Source organism: Oreochromis aureus, linkage group 3, assembly GCF_013358895.1.
Source record: "Oreochromis aureus strain Israel breed Guangdong linkage group 3, ZZ_aureus, whole genome shotgun sequence".
Taxonomy (NCBI): Eukaryota; Metazoa; Chordata; class Actinopteri; order Cichliformes; family Cichlidae; genus Oreochromis; species Oreochromis aureus.
This window is the reverse complement of record NC_052944.1, coordinates 101,174,190-101,191,231: the sequence shown is the minus strand read 5'-3', so window position 1 is coordinate 101,191,231 and position 17,042 is coordinate 101,174,190. Positions and strand designations below refer to the sequence as shown.

At 39.7% G+C, this 17,042-nt stretch overlaps 1 protein-coding gene across 1 annotated transcript in view; it reads left to right on the top strand.

Moving 5' to 3' along the window:
• The first annotated feature begins 9,056 nt into the window (after nucleotides 1–9,056).
• LOC120434860 (NLR family CARD domain-containing protein 3-like) overlaps nucleotides 9,057–17,042 on the top strand; it is a 19,973-nt gene continuing 11,987 nt past the window's right edge. Inside the window, exons 1-6 of the mRNA XM_039603356.1 lie at nucleotides 9,057–9,151; nucleotides 11,050–11,191; nucleotides 11,276–11,377; nucleotides 12,778–12,845; nucleotides 13,520–13,828; nucleotides 15,491–17,042. The exon at nucleotides 15,491–17,042 is cut by the window's right edge and continues 243 nt beyond it. Coding sequence (XP_039459290.1) covers nucleotides 11,115–11,191; nucleotides 11,276–11,377; nucleotides 12,778–12,845; nucleotides 13,520–13,828; nucleotides 15,491–17,042 — 2,108 coding nt within the window. The 5' untranslated portion in view covers nucleotides 9,057–9,151; nucleotides 11,050–11,114. The remainder of the gene's footprint in view (nucleotides 9,152–11,049; nucleotides 11,192–11,275; nucleotides 11,378–12,777; nucleotides 12,846–13,519; nucleotides 13,829–15,490) is intronic.

Genomic DNA, 17,042 nt, shown 5'->3' with positions numbered 1-17,042 from the left:
TGTGTGGCATCTTATTGAATGCAGAACAGCTGATTGTTCTGTAAATAGTTTGAAATGGTTATTTCAAAAAAGGGTAAAAGGTGCAAATAAATTTGTTGTTTGCAAAACTTGTGCATAGGATTTTAAAATTGACAATTTATATTTGCATTTAAAGTTATGAAATATGATTCATTCATTAAACGTGTGTGGTTGTTACAGTAAAAAAGTATAACTTTTTCTACTCTGATTTTATGGTTTTTGTCTGATTTTAGAGCAATTGTGTTAATACAGTAAAATGTCAAAATGAAAACATAACTGTGAATTCAGACACGTGAGGTTGTGCTGAAAAGACACAAAAGACACAACCTCACAAAGCAAAGTAAATTGTTTTTAAAGGTGAGATGTGGAGGGAAAACCAAAAGTAGTTAAAGATGGCCAATTATATCCTGGACCCCAGAGGGTTAAACGTTTTTTTTTTTTTAACACAATAGTTACTTTTCAAGTAATTAATTACTTTTAGAATTATGTAACTCATTTGCTAACTCAGTTACTTTTCAAAAAAAAAAAGTAGCTAGTAACTAAAATTAATTACTTTTTCAAAGTAGCTTGCCCAACACTGGTTATTACTCACCCAAATCAATAAGAAATGCAAACAAAAAACTTCCCATTGCTTTTTTTCTTGGTGAGGACATCAAAGGGTAAAATCCACACTAGTCTCTATTTCACTACCAAACCAGCTCATGAGAATTTCATCTAACCTCAGTCTTCACGTTGTCTCAGATATATTGAAGTTATAATAAGAATGGATGAATTTAACGCATTAATTGAAAAAAATAATACATTAAAAAAGTAATTAATTTGCACTTTGCATTCCAAGCAAATGGGAACTTTTGTCAATGCATGATTTCCTGGTATACTGATTAAACTAATGCACACAGCTACAAAAATAGAAGAATCAGAAGATTAGAAGGTAGGACTGATTAGGACTGACTGGAGGCAAATTTAATTTCAAAAGACAACAGAAGCTTTGATAAAAGTGTGGTTTTGTGCAAACCATCGGCGGAGCGGAGGGCGAGGTAGGTGGGGTGGGTGGCTTACTGGGCTTAAGCCCGGGTCATTTTTTCAGAAACCCCAGGTCTTTTGGAATATAATTTGTTTCATAGTTAGATGCTTGACTGACAACGGTATAAAACACAAACTGCACACAATATTTGAAGCACATTGCGCACAGTTTTAAATTCCCCCTAAGTTTGGTATGATCCGAGCTCAGGCGTTAGGCCACTGAGCACAGCACTTATGTGTGCGAGGGGGGAGAAGCTGCTGCCTGCGTGTCTGCTGCAGACAGAGGACAGCTTAAGTTTGACCAGGTACCAAAGCAAATCATTCGTACTGTACAAATAATGTAAATATGACGGTGTATCGCAAAAGATTGATATCAAACTGATCACTTGACCCATATTTCGTTACTTGCTCTTCGAGTGAATCAACAAATGGCGAAATAAAAAGCCGAACAACAATGCTGTTTTTTTAGAGAGTCTTAGCTTACATGTGTATTTATTGCATATTTTCAGTTGTTACCCTCCACGGCTAAACAAAGCACACTAAATCAGTTTCAGTTATTTACTGATGTACACAACAATGGACATAAGGGGCTTCTTTCAAAGAAAAAACTCAGGTAGATGTTATTTAATATATTATGCTTTTGTATGTTGTTCAGTATATTTCTATGCAAAAAAAAAAAGGAAAAAAAAAGGAATTTCAACTCCAGACGATTCATTCTGAGCTTAAAAAGCTTCTGATAGGTTAGAAGAGTCCATGTGAGTAAATTGAGCAGCCCCAAAACACAGCCTGTTTGGTGCCATTTGCAATTAAGAAATACAGACAATTTCTCTCTTTACTCTTAAATTTAACAAATTTGGTTTTTTTATATATATTTATCAATATAAAAAATAAACATTTAGTCTGATTTGATGTTACAATTAAAAGTGTTTGTGTTTTTATCTGAAGAGTGTGTAAAGGAATGAGGACAGAACAGAGAGGGAACAAGAGTAGGTGAGACACACATGTTAGTCAAATGGTTGTTTGCCACAACTCATTAGAACATGTATCTAGTACCTAGTGCATCTTTTTAGATTCTGTCACTTTTCAAATTCTTTATTTATTACGCTATGCAGGCTTGTTAAAACTTTCAGTGATTTCTATTTTACATGCTTTCTGCAACCCGCATCACACATTGGAGGTCAGACCACATGGTAAAATTTAAGACTGCCTTCACAAAGGACCTATTCCAACGTGTAGCTACGCTCAACCATCAGGGGCTTAAGATAGCTACTGTGCTTGATCCACGCTTTAAGGATTTAAAGTGTCTTATAGGGGTGAACGAAAAGAGGTTTCAGCCAGCCTTGATGCCCTGCTGCAGGAACAGTGTAAAGATGCCACTATAAAGGAGCCAGCAAAGATAAAGGGCCTCCTCCTCTCTTCATTGTCTTCAGACTCTGATTCACATCAATTTGAGTATTTGATTATTCCTTCCACTTCTGTCCCATTTGAGAGAATGTTCTCACTTACAAGTCACATAGTAACATAAAAAGAGAGCTGCCCTGAGCTCTGAAAATGTGAAAAGGAGAACTTCAGGACATGTTGAGGAGCTAATTTAGCCATTTAAATCAGCTGTGTTGGTTCGAGGACACATCTAAAACCTGCAGGGACACCGGCCCTCTTGGACTAAGATTGCCCACCCCTGGGCTAGTTTGTCTAAAGAACTGGCTGAAAGAGATCCACAGTAAATAATCATGGAGGTATTGTGAGTCTAATTGGTTTGTGTTTTGCACTAAAATGTTAGGCTAAACTACGAAATAATGAAGCGAAGGTTACTTGGAGTTTAAAGGTAAAGCTGGTCAAATAAACTTTTATGCTTCTGCCTTATTTTTTTAACGAAGAAAAACTGCACTTTGTGTTGAAATTTTTATTATTATTATTATGTAAAGACAATCCCCTTTTGAAAATGTAAGTGAGCCTGTCATCGTCACTGAGTCTCTGAGATACAGACAGTGATTCCTGTTAGACCGAGCGTCTGAGCTGGGGTGTGTCTTAACTCTAACTTTGTGTTCCCACCGAACGCGATAGACGCAACCAGAGTGTCAGTTTTACATGTAAAGTCAATGGAGAAGCGCAACGACGCGTGATTGCAGGTCCCAAAAAAGGAGATTTGCGTCGCGAAAACGCGTCAAAGCATCGCATCAAAGCAGCGCGTCTAGTGCATTTGACTCGTGAATAAAACCACGCGCGTCAGTTTTTGTGTTGCATTTTGTGCATTCGCGCTTATCGCGTCTACCGCTCGAGTTGGAAAAATCTGAACTCCAGCGTCAATTCGTGCCGCGACAACCAATCAGGAGCCTAGTGACGTGGCTCTGACCTAGGTCAAAGGGGCAGATCCAGCCAAAGCCCTTAATACTTCATTCAATATAGATCAACGGCGTAGCAAACCACCCGGAGCAGTACAACACCATCTGCTTTCTGTACCGAGACAGGAATATAAAGGACCTAGCTTGGAGGAAGATAGCTTGGAGAAGCTGGCAACCTGGTAAGTTCATTCATTTCTCTTTTGAAGTTCTTCACTGACCCAGGGAAGCCGCACAAAAGCTAGCAAGCCACCTCTATTTTCCCACTGATGTACAAATTATTAATAAACAGCACACAGTGGTCCTGCTGTTCATCCGTTACTGCGTTGCTTTTTCGCTGATTTTTCATTGCACCATACAGCTTTCACCAATGCGCATTGCATTCTGTAGCCTGATTGACAAATCTCCTCTGTGTCGTCTCTCCTGCGCTTGCCAAATTTATCATGTTTGGTTTTGTTAACCATCACGTCTAATTGAAAAAACAGCACAAAAACACCCAGAACTATGACCATCATTCGGAAATGGACACCTGCACCGCGGGGAAAGAAGACACAAAAGTGGCAGGCAGATGAAGACAAAACACGGCATAATAGTACTTTTACGTTTTGCAATCTACAAAGGTTTGCACTTTTGAGAGAGGAGGTCCCAGGACGGTCCATCGGCAGTGGAGCTGGCCATCCTGGTGTCCCTGAAGAGGCTACGCCAGTCTCCAATGGAGCATTTCCTCCTCAGCCTTGTTCCTGCTCTGGAGAGGAGCTCCTTTTTATTCCTGTCTCTTTGTAAATACTTATATTTTATATATTTATGTTTAATGTTTTTCTGTTTGAGAATTTTAATATTATTTCAAATAATTTTTATAATGACTAATGTCTCAGTTCTACTACACAGCAAATGTTGGCACACAACTTGACACATGTAGAATTTATTTCATATTATACTAATGACAAAATATACTAATACAGTGGGATGCAAAAGTTTGGGCAACCTTGTTAATAGCCATTATTTTCCTGTTACAATAAAAAATGTCGGTTAAATATATCATACAGGAGACACACACAGTGATATTTGAGAAGTGAAAAGAAGTTTACTGGATTTACAGAAACTGTGCAATAATTCTTTAAACAAAATCAAGCAGGGTATAAATTTGGGCACCACAAAAAAAGAAATTGAATAATATTTAGTGTATATCAATGTGTGTGTCTCCTATACAATATATGGGGGGGCCTTCGTCTGGACGTGCTTCCCATCCAGAGCTCCACAGCAGAGAGGGAAGTTCCAGCGCTCCTGGAATCCCTCTGTGATGGACCGCCAGTCTCCAGGTGAAGGCACAGCCATGAAGTCGTCCACTAGACAGTCCCAGATGGCCGTCGCTACCTGGGGGGTGATCTGGCACACTGTGGACATACCGACTCTGAAACTGAACGCGATGGTCCTGAAGGAGTCCCCGGTGGCAAGGGACCTGGACAAAATTGTTCAAAATTAATATTATGTGTACTGCAGTTACAAAATACAATATTCAAATTCCAAAATACTTTTGTGATGTCAGATTTAAATGACAAAACATAAATCTCACATAAAACATGTAATTATAAGTATAATTGCATGATATATATTAGATATAATATAAAACAGTCAGTTGTGTTTTGTTTAACTTTAACATATCATAATTTGATTGGTAGCAACTGTTACCACTACAGTGAGCCAATCACTCATAATTCCTCAACATGTCAATCAGGTAGGAATGAAGTAAGACATTAATAGAAATAAAGAGTTGTATGTTGACATGTAGCCCTTTCCTTGCTTAAATCATTGTTAATATTTTTGAAAAATTAACCTGTGATAAGACAGCTTATCAAGATAGAATATGCTAGATAGAACCATATAACTAAAGATGAACCAAACTGTTCACAATTTTATCTAGCTCTCAGGTTTAGGAAAGGCTGGTGACCCCTGTTATAGAGTCTGACAGCTGCGGGGATTATATACAAATATTCAACTATACCAAAATTAAACCAGGTCTAAATTTAAAAAAGGAGTGAGTATCACTAAAAAGATTAACCCACAGTGGTCCTCATACCACAGTTTGATATCAGCAAACACAAAGTGCATACATTGATAGACACCACAGCCATTCTATCATTGCAAACACTGATAACAGCATAAATCGAATTAAATCGGGACTTGATGAGACCTTTCGAGTATCACTAGAAATATTATAAACAGTCGTCTCCATACCACAGTTTTCTAACAGTAAACACCGACAGCATTCACTGTTAGCATACCACAGCCATGTTAGCAGTGTATGAACAGATGGTTTAGCATATATTAGCACAGGTATCAATAAAGGACTACCGTATTAAACACTTTTACTAACCTCAGGCAGATGGACAGGCGCTCTGCAGGTGGGATTGAGCGCCTGTAGTTGGTGTCTAGGTGGGCGATGCTTGGACCAACGCGGGACAGCAGGTCCTCAAACTGGGCGAGGGAAAGACGGTGGTACCGCTGAAAGCCGCCGTCTTCCAGGCGCTGCTCCTGGAGCAAGTGGTGAAACTCACCAAACTGCTCACGCCTCTGGAGGACCGGACCCAGGTACGGCGAGGACGTCCTTAACGCCGCTGCTCTGCTCTCCACAGTAAATAGAGAAGGGAGACTCTCTCTTCAAGCGCTAACTCGACAGCTGCCATCTTGCAAACATTCCGTCTGGCACAACTTCCTCCCACATTTCCGTGATTAATTCGCGTTGGACATGCGTTGAGGTACGAATATGCATGCGTCAAGTTTGCCGCGTTTTTGGTCGCATCTATTGCGTTCGGTGTGAACACACGGTAACAAGGTCACCAACCCGAAACGTGTCATGTCAACCTCTCAAGTCATAGTGTTTTTGTCTGTCATGGCTATAATCAAGAGCCGCTCTGGCATTGTTGTGAGTTTCCTGTAAAGAGGCTCTAAGAGTCTTAGGGTAAGGTACACCTTGTTCATCAACACTTGCCGTAGAAGGCTGAGTGACAATGTCAAGTGCGGTGTCTAACTCACAGCCATAAAGCATCGTGGAGGGAATCATACCTGTATTGTCATGGGGGGCAGTACGCAGAACAAAGCAAATCTGAGGGAGAAACTTGTCCCATGAGGTGCGCTTATCACCCACATAAGGTTCAATTGGAGTCTTTACAGTCCAGTTGACGTGTTCAGTAGCATTTGTCTGGGTGTAATATGCTGCAATGAGTCTATGCACTGAGGCATAGACTAAGGCAGAAACAACATGTTAAAAAGCTCACTCACAAAAGGTGACCCTCTGTCAGAAATCAGGTAAGTGGGTATACCATGTCTAGCAAAAATGTCAGTGACAAATTTATCAGCTGCTACCTGAGATTTTGCTTCTTTGACAGCACTGGCTTCAACCAACTTAGTTAAATAGTCAACAAACATGATCAAATATGCATTATCAGCAGGGGTGCGGGGCAGTGGCCACACCCCTGGGAACCATCAATGGGAACCATAAGACCCGCTGCTTTCTTCTGACTTGTCTTGGGGAGTTGGCACTGAGCATGAAGTCACATAGCGCTTCACATCAGCTGCCTTTGGGCTTTGGGCCAGAAAAACCTAAAAAGCAGTCTAGCCAATGTGTTAGAAACACTCAAGTGATCTGCTGTGGAGTGGTCGTGGTAAAAGTCCAGCAAGGTGCCTCTCATGGAAATAGGGGCAAACAGTTTCAGCTTTTACAAAGGGTACAAAGCACATGTGGTCTTGGGGTCTCTGTAATATAAAAGAGTCATATACAACATACTGAACATACTGTAACAAGGTGGCACTGACTGAGTAGTTTAGAGAGCCTTTGAAGAGAAAACCTGTGACATGATTATCTAACTGCTGCTGTCTAAATAGTGAACGATCAGCCAGAATGATGCCGGGGCAGAGTACGAATGTCCAGACTGCCCATTACAGCATGTTCTGGTTAAAGATCTGTTGACCTGTCACGAGTTGGAGGTAAAGGATTGTGGAACAACGCATCTGGCACTTTGTTATGTGTGCCGTTATTTTTGTGCCACTATTCTGAATGGACATATAAAAAAAAAATTTAGTGCACGTAAAAAAAATTGCAGATATAAGTGTTGCACTTTGAGGAGAAATGTATTTTGAGTGAAGAAAAGCTAAATTTGAGAGAACAAAATTCATTGCTGCGTGCAAAAAATGTATTTCAGTGTTTGCTATTATCCATTTACACACAAAATAGCAGCCCATCTCGCTCAGTTTATGATTTGCTCTCACTCAGATCTCTGTGGACCTGCTCGCAATGTGTTGCTTGTGGTCTCAGCATTTCTGTCCCTGCGCGTTACAGAGATGGAGCAGTACTCTCTCTCTGAGTCTTTGAGTCTGTTTTATGTTTGAGTCTGCCTTCAGTTCAGTCTAATTTAGAAGCTATAGAAGTCTTTTAAAAGTCTTTATAGCGGTCATAGCTTTATAAGCTGTTGTCTTGTGTTTGCACGTGCTCAGTGTGACAGGATGTTGGCTGGCTGTGAAAGCTGAATGCTCTCTGATTAGAAGTGATGTCACACATTAGTATAACTGTGCCCTGGTACTCTGACGCAGAGTACCAGGGCCTCGCTTTGACTAGATGACTCTCAGTACACAGCATGATGTGTGCGGGGTAATCAGGTAGCAGAGGAGCAGGACTGAGGTAAACATCTGAGGGATCAAACTGAGACTGAGCTCCAGATGTTTCCACATGTTTCTGCTCTGCCGTGTGTTTTATGGTTATTTCAGCAACTTCAGTGCTTTGGTAGTGAAAGCAGGAAATGACAAATGTAGCACAGCAGCAGCGTTTAACACGTCTGAGCTGGAAACAGAAGCTCTGATATTAACATCATTAATTGGACAGTTTCAAGCTTCTTTTGCTCTCCTACAGTCTGGATGGATTTTCTAACTTCTCACTCATTAAGAACTCATATAATTTCAAATCCATGCTGTTCCCCACCTGCCCTGTAGGTGGCCTCATTGTGTTCACACTGGCAGCTAAAACATTTGTGAATTTTAATCACCATGGAAAGGTGTGGCCTCTCACACGCTTCAGGTGGAGTCCCCAATGTTGGACTGATTTGATTTGTCTTCATTAAAAGAAGATTTTTCGTCTTTGCATAAATTGCTGATTAAATTAATCATTGTGGTTTAAAAAAAGTCTGATTATGAATAATAGTTTGGTGTGTTTGGTGTATTCAACATCAGCTTGTAAGGAAGTAAAATCGACTTCTGTTCATCACCTTCTTCACTCACTTTCCTGTTTTTATGTGTGCAGAAAAATAATCGGAGGTCAAAAAGTCAAATTAGTGAATAGTTATAGTCTGACTGCAGATTAGAGCTGAATAATGAAAGATCAAGAGTGAACAGCTTGAGGCTATTTAAACCTGCAAGAGGTTGCTGAAGAATCAGACCTATGATGTATTGAATTTAGTTTATAAGAGTAAAATAACATAACACTGGAATGTTCCATGTACTTTTGGACAGACAAACAGGTCTGTAGTAGACATGGATATTGAACAAGAGAGTCAAAAGTTTTAAGGCAGCAGTCACATCTGAACACAGATACAAGGAAATTAAATGCAAACTTAATGCAAATACAACAGGAAATAAGAGAGAAGAATTCCAGCCCCTCCTACTCCCTGTTGTGCTTCAGGTGGAGTCCCGCCTCCTTCCAGTAAGCAGCTTACCTGTGTGTCTGTTTTTAGTGTCCAGGTGTGGAGTGGAACTTGTTGTTGGTGTCTCTGTGTGAAGAAACTGTAAGTTTGCTTTGTTTCCTCCTTTAACAGTTTGTCTTTAGGAACTTTACTGTTTATTTTTGCTCTTTAATGTCTGGACAAGATGTTCAGTTCTTATTGACATTATTGATTGACTGGAATCAAGTAGTTTGATGAACAGCTTATGTTTAATTTGTTCACAGATTAAACTGTGTGTGTGTGTGTTTTAATTTCTGGAAAGAAACTCGTCTTCTCTCCATTAAAGTCACAGCAGTTTGGACTCTGATACCAGCAGTTTAGCTGCGGGGCAGGTGTGTTATGACAATGCTGCACAGCCTCATTGTTCAGGTGTGAGTCAGACAGTGTGAAAGAGAAAATGATGTGTTTGTTCATCAGCGTTTCATCAAGATCTACTGCCAACTGCAATTAATTACTGGTTTAGAAAACATTTACGAGTTATTCTCGTTTTTTAGTGGAAACTTCCATGGAACACTGTTTCCTTGCCTGAGAACATCAAGCATCATAAAAAATACCTCTGATTCTCATGAAATAAGACAAAGTATTTTAATTTAATTTAATTAAAATGTAATGAACAGTATGATCATTAAGTAGAGCAACAGCTGATGAGCTCTTTAAGCTTCTTGACGATTATCTTAGAGAGCATGACCTTAAATGGGAAAACTGTGTAAGCTGTGAGGGAAAGAGAAGTGGTTGCAGGCATTTATCAAGAGTCTCACAATGGACGTACTGGCTCGTACACGCACAGAAGCACTCGCATCAAGGCAGATTAACCTCGTACTCAACACAGTTTTAACCGATGTTGTTGCCATGCTGAATCTCATTAAAACGAGACCCCTTAAAGCATGACTATCTCTGCACTTTGTGGAGCTGAGCACGTATCAGCTTTGTTTCACAGAGGCAAGGTGGCTTTAACAAGGTAAAATGCTGACACGAGTCTTTGACCTCAGAGAAAAAATTCTGATATTTTGTAGGAGAAAGGCATGCATTAAGTTGCAAGCTAGTTTAATGATGAATACTTTCTGTTGATGCTGGCCTATCTAAGTGTATATTTGGAAAGCTTAATGATTTAAATCTTCAGCTTCAAGGCAGAGACAAACATCCTCCTCAACTGGTAGAGAAAACTTGAGATGTACGGCAGACAACTTGATGAAGAAAATGTTGATTCCTTTGACATTATGAATGACTGCCAAAACCAGTGAGTTTTGAGTCAGCACAATGATCCCATGTCTTAAAGAACACATTGCTTCCCTGAGAGCCTTTTTTTCAGAAATACTTCCCAAACAACAGTGCTCCGTATGAGCTGTATGACTGGGTTAAAGATCCATTTAATGCACCTTGACCTGCTGATTTTACTTCTGCTGAAGAAGACCAGTTCATTGAGATCACATCTGACTCCACACTTAAGCTGAGGTTTGCAGATCAAGCACTTTATGAATTATGCATCCACTCATAGGACAGAGAGCTGTGGGCATTATGCCTCTGTTCCCCATGTTGCCTCACTAAAAACAAACTATAGTTCAACACTGAACATGACTTGAGAGTAGCTGTATCAAGCCTGCAACCACATTTGAAAAGCTCTGCAGTGAAAAAGAGGCTCACTGCAGCCACTAATAAAAAGTATTGAACTCTCATTAAATCATACTTTTTTTTTTTATCTCTGTTGGTATGTTTCTGGATTTCTTTTTGTTAAGAATAAGACTTAAATTTATTTTTGTATTCATAGGAAAGTTCACATTCTGTTTAACTTGTTGCTTTTTTGAAGATGTGATGCAGACTAATGAAACAGTGACAAAAGTCACGAATAATTGTTTGAAATGAAAGTTGTTCATCTAAACAAAGATTACTGAAAAATTCATTGTGAATGTGTTTGTTATCTAAATAAAGTTGCAGCTAGGCTTTTCTGTCATTGTTTCATTTAGATGGGATTTAGATGTCTGTAATTTTGCCAACTCTGGTGAGCTGATGTGGATGTAAATTCAGCTGCATGGATGAGTGTGAGGACAGAGAGGAGGAAGTCCCTCCCTCTAAAAGAGCCAGAAAGAGCCAGAGCAAAGCTCGGAGGTGAGATGACCATCTCTAACTGTCCATGACTCTTTTTCATGTCACAGCTCAGTACTCACATCACTGTTCCATCATTATTCACAGGAACGAACCTGGACCTGCACCCAGCTCTGTGTCCCTAAAGAGTGTCCAGTCTAAAGATGAAGGCATTAAATTTAAAGCCCAGCAGGCATCTGCTGCAGAGAGGTGAGCTGTTAGTAACATGAACTCTTTGGGAGCTGTTTTAACTGCTTGATGTTGTTGGATATAAACTGCAGTGCAAACACATCATTCCCTCAATCCCATTTAAACTGTCTCTTGAAAAGAAACCTTTGGCTTCTACACAACTGAAAATCCACTTTAGCAAACAGGAAGTGATGCGCGTGCACATGTTTTCTTCCATCAGAAATGGTGTGGGGTTCTAGGAAGTTAGTGGGGTTCAGTATGTAGTAAAGTAAAAATAACATTGTTCCATAAATAACACTTATAACTTATAAAACCTAGTCCAAGTTAGTAAGGTTTTTGTTTGTTTGTTTGTTTGTTTGTTTGTTTAAACAAAAAAAATGAGAACAACTCCACATTTTTGTCTGAAAAAGTTAGTATAGCCTTGTATCCCTTCAGATGTCTGTGCAGCTTGCCAGTCATTGAATGGGGAGTATGAGGTATTGTTTCCCTGGAGGTGATGCTGGATGTTCTTGATCTGGAGGCAGGTGTTCAAATGAGCTTTGTCCTGTTCACATGACTCTCCTATCACGCAGGTCTGCGGATTGTTTTTGTATTTTTTTTTTTTTTTTTGTTTCTACCTTGTAAATTTCACAGATTAAGTCAGAACTAAAATTATGAGGCTCCCATTCTCCTAAGTGGGTACAGCACAGTCCAGGAACATACCATCCACTTGGTATGATGAAAGTGAATGTGTTCAGTGAAAAGCCTTTATTTCTTTGCTTTTGACCCAGGCGTCATACATATATCTGTACCGATGACTAGAGCTTAATTTTCCATTTTCTCCATGTAAAGCAGGGGTGGGCAACTCCAGTCCTCAAGTGTCCTGCACATTTTAGATGTGTCTTTGATCCAACACAAATGCCTTTACTGGCTAAATTACCTCCTTAACATGTCTTGTAGTTCTCCAGAGGCCTGGTAATGAACTTATCATTTGATTCAGGTGTGTTGGCCCAGGGTGATATCTAAAACCTGCAGGACACCGGCACTTGAGGCCTGGAGTTCCACACCCCTGATGTAGAGGATAGCTGCATTAGCTGACGTTGGGGAGCATATGGGTCATTCATGTTTTTGTTGGTAGACAAACTTGTTGTTACAGGGTGCAGTTCTGATCATTTAAAAAAAAATCCTTCAAGCAGAGGAGAATTTTGAAGACAAAAAATAGCATTTGAAATATCAGACTTTTTTTTATCTTATTTTTATAAGAATACAACAACATTGATGTCATCAAATAAATAGTTTTATTACAAATACTGCAATGTTTGGATCATGTGGCTTAAAATAGGTGTGACACTCCTGTCTTAAATTTATTAAAACATGATATGAGACACTTTCTGTTTCTCGACTGTTCCTTCAGTTGAAAATATTTTATCATGGTTTTGTAGATTAATACTGGAGGAACCAGTACAGGAGGAGCAGCTGGAGCCTTCAGCATTGACTGCTTCATCAGCAGGTAAGAGACCAGTAGTTTAACATATCAAAGTTATCTGCAGTCTAAAACAACCAGATTGTTTTCATGAAGAACCTGGTGGAAGTTTGACCATCTTAGGATTTCTATCAATCAGACTTTTAATGAAACTCTGACAAGCTCCCAACAGGGTGTTGTGTGATTTTTATTAAATTTAGAGTAAAAAAGTTTTATTCATTTAAAATAAATGTCAATCAAATACATATATCATAATGATTTTTGAAGTGACACAAATTGCCAGTGAAGAAGAAAATATCTGCAGACATTTGTGAATACAGAAAAAAGTATTTGAACATGGGAACATATTACTCAGATGAATAATGTCCCTGCAAGTTAAAACCAATGCCCTGAGTTTGAGCTGACTGCCGTACAGACTATCATTTCATAAAATCATAAACATATTCTGGCGACACGGTGGTTACCACTGCTACCTCACAGTTAGAAGGTTGTTGACAGTCATTGTCTCATTTACAAGAGAGAACTGTTGTAGCTAAACACACTGACACATCTCTACATTTTTTTTTGTTGATGTCTAGACATTTTTTATGATAAGTGTATTTTCCTTGTTGCAATATGTTTTCATTCGTCTTTGTTACATTTCCTTAAAAGATCAAAGTGTTCATAAGTTGCATGTTTCTGTGTCTTTCTTCTTCCTGTAGAGGAGAAGCTTGCCAGGATGCAGACACAGTTTGTTTTAAGAGTGCCATCAGAAATCCTTAAGCAGCTCGTTGAGGCTCTTGTGACAGATTGTGTTTTGAATGACTTGGAGAAAGAATCAATACTGATGGAGGATGTTGGAGAAAATGAAAAGAGGATCAGAGTCAGAGAAGAGAGGGCTCGCTGCTTCATTGATGAAGTGAAGAATAAAGGAAACAACGCCTGTGAGAAAATGATCAGACATCTTCAGACCAAAGATCCAGCTCTCTCTTCTCTGCTGCATTTATACTCTGATACATCTGCTCATCAAGGTGAGGTCAGACATCTGTGTCACAATGGTTTCTTTGCAGTTTCCATCAGATGTGAGTGTAAAACCTCATAGTTCAATGTAAGAGAGAGGAGAACTTCTTTCTGCAACATACATTTGCCTAATATTTGTATAGTGAATTATATGTGAATTATGGAATTACCCTCATTAGAATGACTTCATGTGTTTCTTTTAAATGGTGAAAGGTAACAGAATTTGGAAAAGATGCCCAAAGGACTGAAAACCACTTTAGTCTGTGACAATATGAAAAGAACAAATCAGTTTAGTTTTCCATATATAAATTTATAAAAACGTATTCTAAATCATTTTTTATATATTAATTCAGAAAGATATTATTGCAAGTTGTGGTAGTATTAGTAGTAGTAGTAATAAAGAGTTTTGGTAGTAATTTATTCTATTCATCCTAAATGTGTTTCACCTCCATCACAATGAAATGTTTCCTGATATCAGGTGAATGTTTGCTTTAGTTAAAATTAATAGTTCCTTAAATGTTGATTTCACATACATCGGGATATTTCACTAACCTTTTTTTTTTTTTTTTTTTTTTTTTTTAGCAGCCAATCAATTCATGTATATCTTAGTTTACAAGTTTTTTTGTTCTGGCGGCAACTGACTAGTCAGGTCAGGAGAAGCAAACTGTTACTAAGCACCATTTTCAGCTTTTCACCGTTGATCTTCTCTGGCAGGGATGACTCCTTACTCTGAATTAGACAGAAAAACACAGAGTTCATATCACTACTTGAAATTATGAATCAGCAATCATAATACATGAAGCTGCTTTTAAGAGATCTGATGCAAGAAGATTAGAATGAATGACAATAGCAATTGAAAAGTGATCCAAATGTGATTAAATATTTGTTTAAAACAACAGACAAAAATGACCATATATGCAAAACTGAATATACTGCATGAAAAATACTGTATTTTTAATTCCTTTAGAAGACATTTACAGAGCCTATTTTTCCCCATCTGTGGTTCCTTTGCATCAACTGGAGGAAGAACATTAGTTAGGGCTACACACAATTCAATTCACTTGTAAGGTCGACCCTACAATAATACATGCAAAGAAAAACCCAACAATCACATGACCCTATAGGAGCAAGCAACTTGTACATGGAAGAAGTGGAACACCACCAAGTCAATGGTTGAGGTATGTGGATGGACTGTGTTCCTGTTCCTCCATTTCTGAACTGCTGCACGGAGCTGCTGCTGCTGCAAGGTGGTTGGTACCTTTTGTGGTAGTAAGCCCAAACCAGATGGTGGACACCAGAGGGGCAAGGAACCATCGGGCTGAAGCAGGAATTCTATCGAGCTTACTTAGCTCGGGAGACTTCGGAGGCAGCTAATAATACTGACAGGCCGAATGGATGCTCGGGCAGTGGCTAAATTAAAAACATGGTTGTGGGAAAAATTCGGAGAGGACATGGAAAAATACTTTTGGACTCACTCTGAGACATTCTGGCAAAGTGTCAGTATCATTACAAGAATGTATTTAGTTTACTTTTCTACATTATTGTAATATGTGTAAAAATCTCACAATATCTAAGGAGAAAGAAATGAGAAATAAAGTTTGCATTTCAGAATAATCTGTACAAACATCTATATACCACTGTTCTTTTTTTCTCCCGTTTTTTTGTTTTTACAGATGTCATTCAGAGTTGTCAACCTAAAGTTAAGTCTGCACTGAAGAAGAAGTTCCAGTGTGTGTTTGAGGGGATTGCCAAAGCAGGAATCCCAACCCTTCTGAATCAGATCTACACAGAGCTCTACATCACAGAAGTAGGGACTGCAGAGGTCAATTATGAACATGAGGTCATACAGATTGAAGCAGAATCTAGGAAACTAGACAGACCAGAAACAACAATCGGAGAGGAAAACCTCTTTAAAGCCTCACATGGAAGAAATGAACCAATCAGAACAGTGCTGACAAAGGGGGTGGCTGGCATTGGGAAAACAGTCTTAACACAGAAATACACCCTGGACTGGGCTGAAGACAAAGCCAACCAGGACATCCAGTTCATATTTCCATTCACTTTCAGAGAGCTGAATATGCTAAAACAGAAAAAGTTCAGCTTGGTGGAACTTGTTCATCACTTCTTTACTGAAACCAAAGAAGCAGGAATCTGCAGCTTTGAAGACTTCCAGGTTGTGTTCATCTTTGATGGTCTCGATGAGTGTCGCCCTCCCCTGGACTTCCACAACACTGAGAGTGTGACTGATGTTACAGTGCCCACTGCAGTTAATGTACTTCTCACAAACCTGATCAGGGGGAAACTGCTTCCCTATGCTCATATCTGGATAACCACACGACCTGCAGCAGCTGATCAGATCCCCCCGGAGTATGTTCACAGAGTGACAGAGGTCAGAGGGTTCACTGATCCACAGAAGGAGGAGTACTTCAGGAAGAGATTCAGAGATGAGGAGCAGGCCAGCAGGATCATCTCCCACATCAAGACATCACGAAGCCTCCACATCATGTGCCACATCCCAGTCTTTTGCTGGATCACTGCCACAGTTCTGGAGGATGTGCTGAAAGCAAGAGAGGGAGGACAGCTGCCAAAGACCCTGACTGAGATGTACATCCACTTCTTGGTGGTCCAGGCCAAAGTGAAGAAGATCAAGTATGATGGAGGAGCTGAGACAGATCCACACTGGAGTCCAGACAGTAGGAAGATGATGGAGTCTCTGGGAAAACTGGCTTTTGATCAGCTGCAGAAAGGAAACCTGATCTTCTATGAATCAGACCTGACAGAGTGTGGCATCGATATCAGAGCAGCCTCAGTGTACTCAGGAGTGTTCACACAGATCTTTAAAGAGGAGAGAGGACTGTACCAGGACAAGGTGTTCTGCTTCATCCATCTGAGTGTTCAGGAGTTTCTGGCTGCTCTTCATGTCCATCTGACCTTCATCAACTCTGGAGTCAATTTGCTGGAAGAACAAAAAACAACCTCCCAGAAGCCTGAGACCAAAGAATTTGCAGAGACAGATTTCTACCAGAGTGCTGTGAACAAGGCCTTACAAAGTCCAAATGGACACCTGGACTTCTTCCTCCGCTTCCTCCTGGGTCTTTCACTACAGACCAGTCAGATTCTCCTGCAAGGCCTGCTGACACAGACAGAAAGTAGCTCACAGACTAATCAGGAAACAGTGCAGTACATCAAGGAGAAGCTCAGTGAGAATCTGTCTGCAGAGAAAAG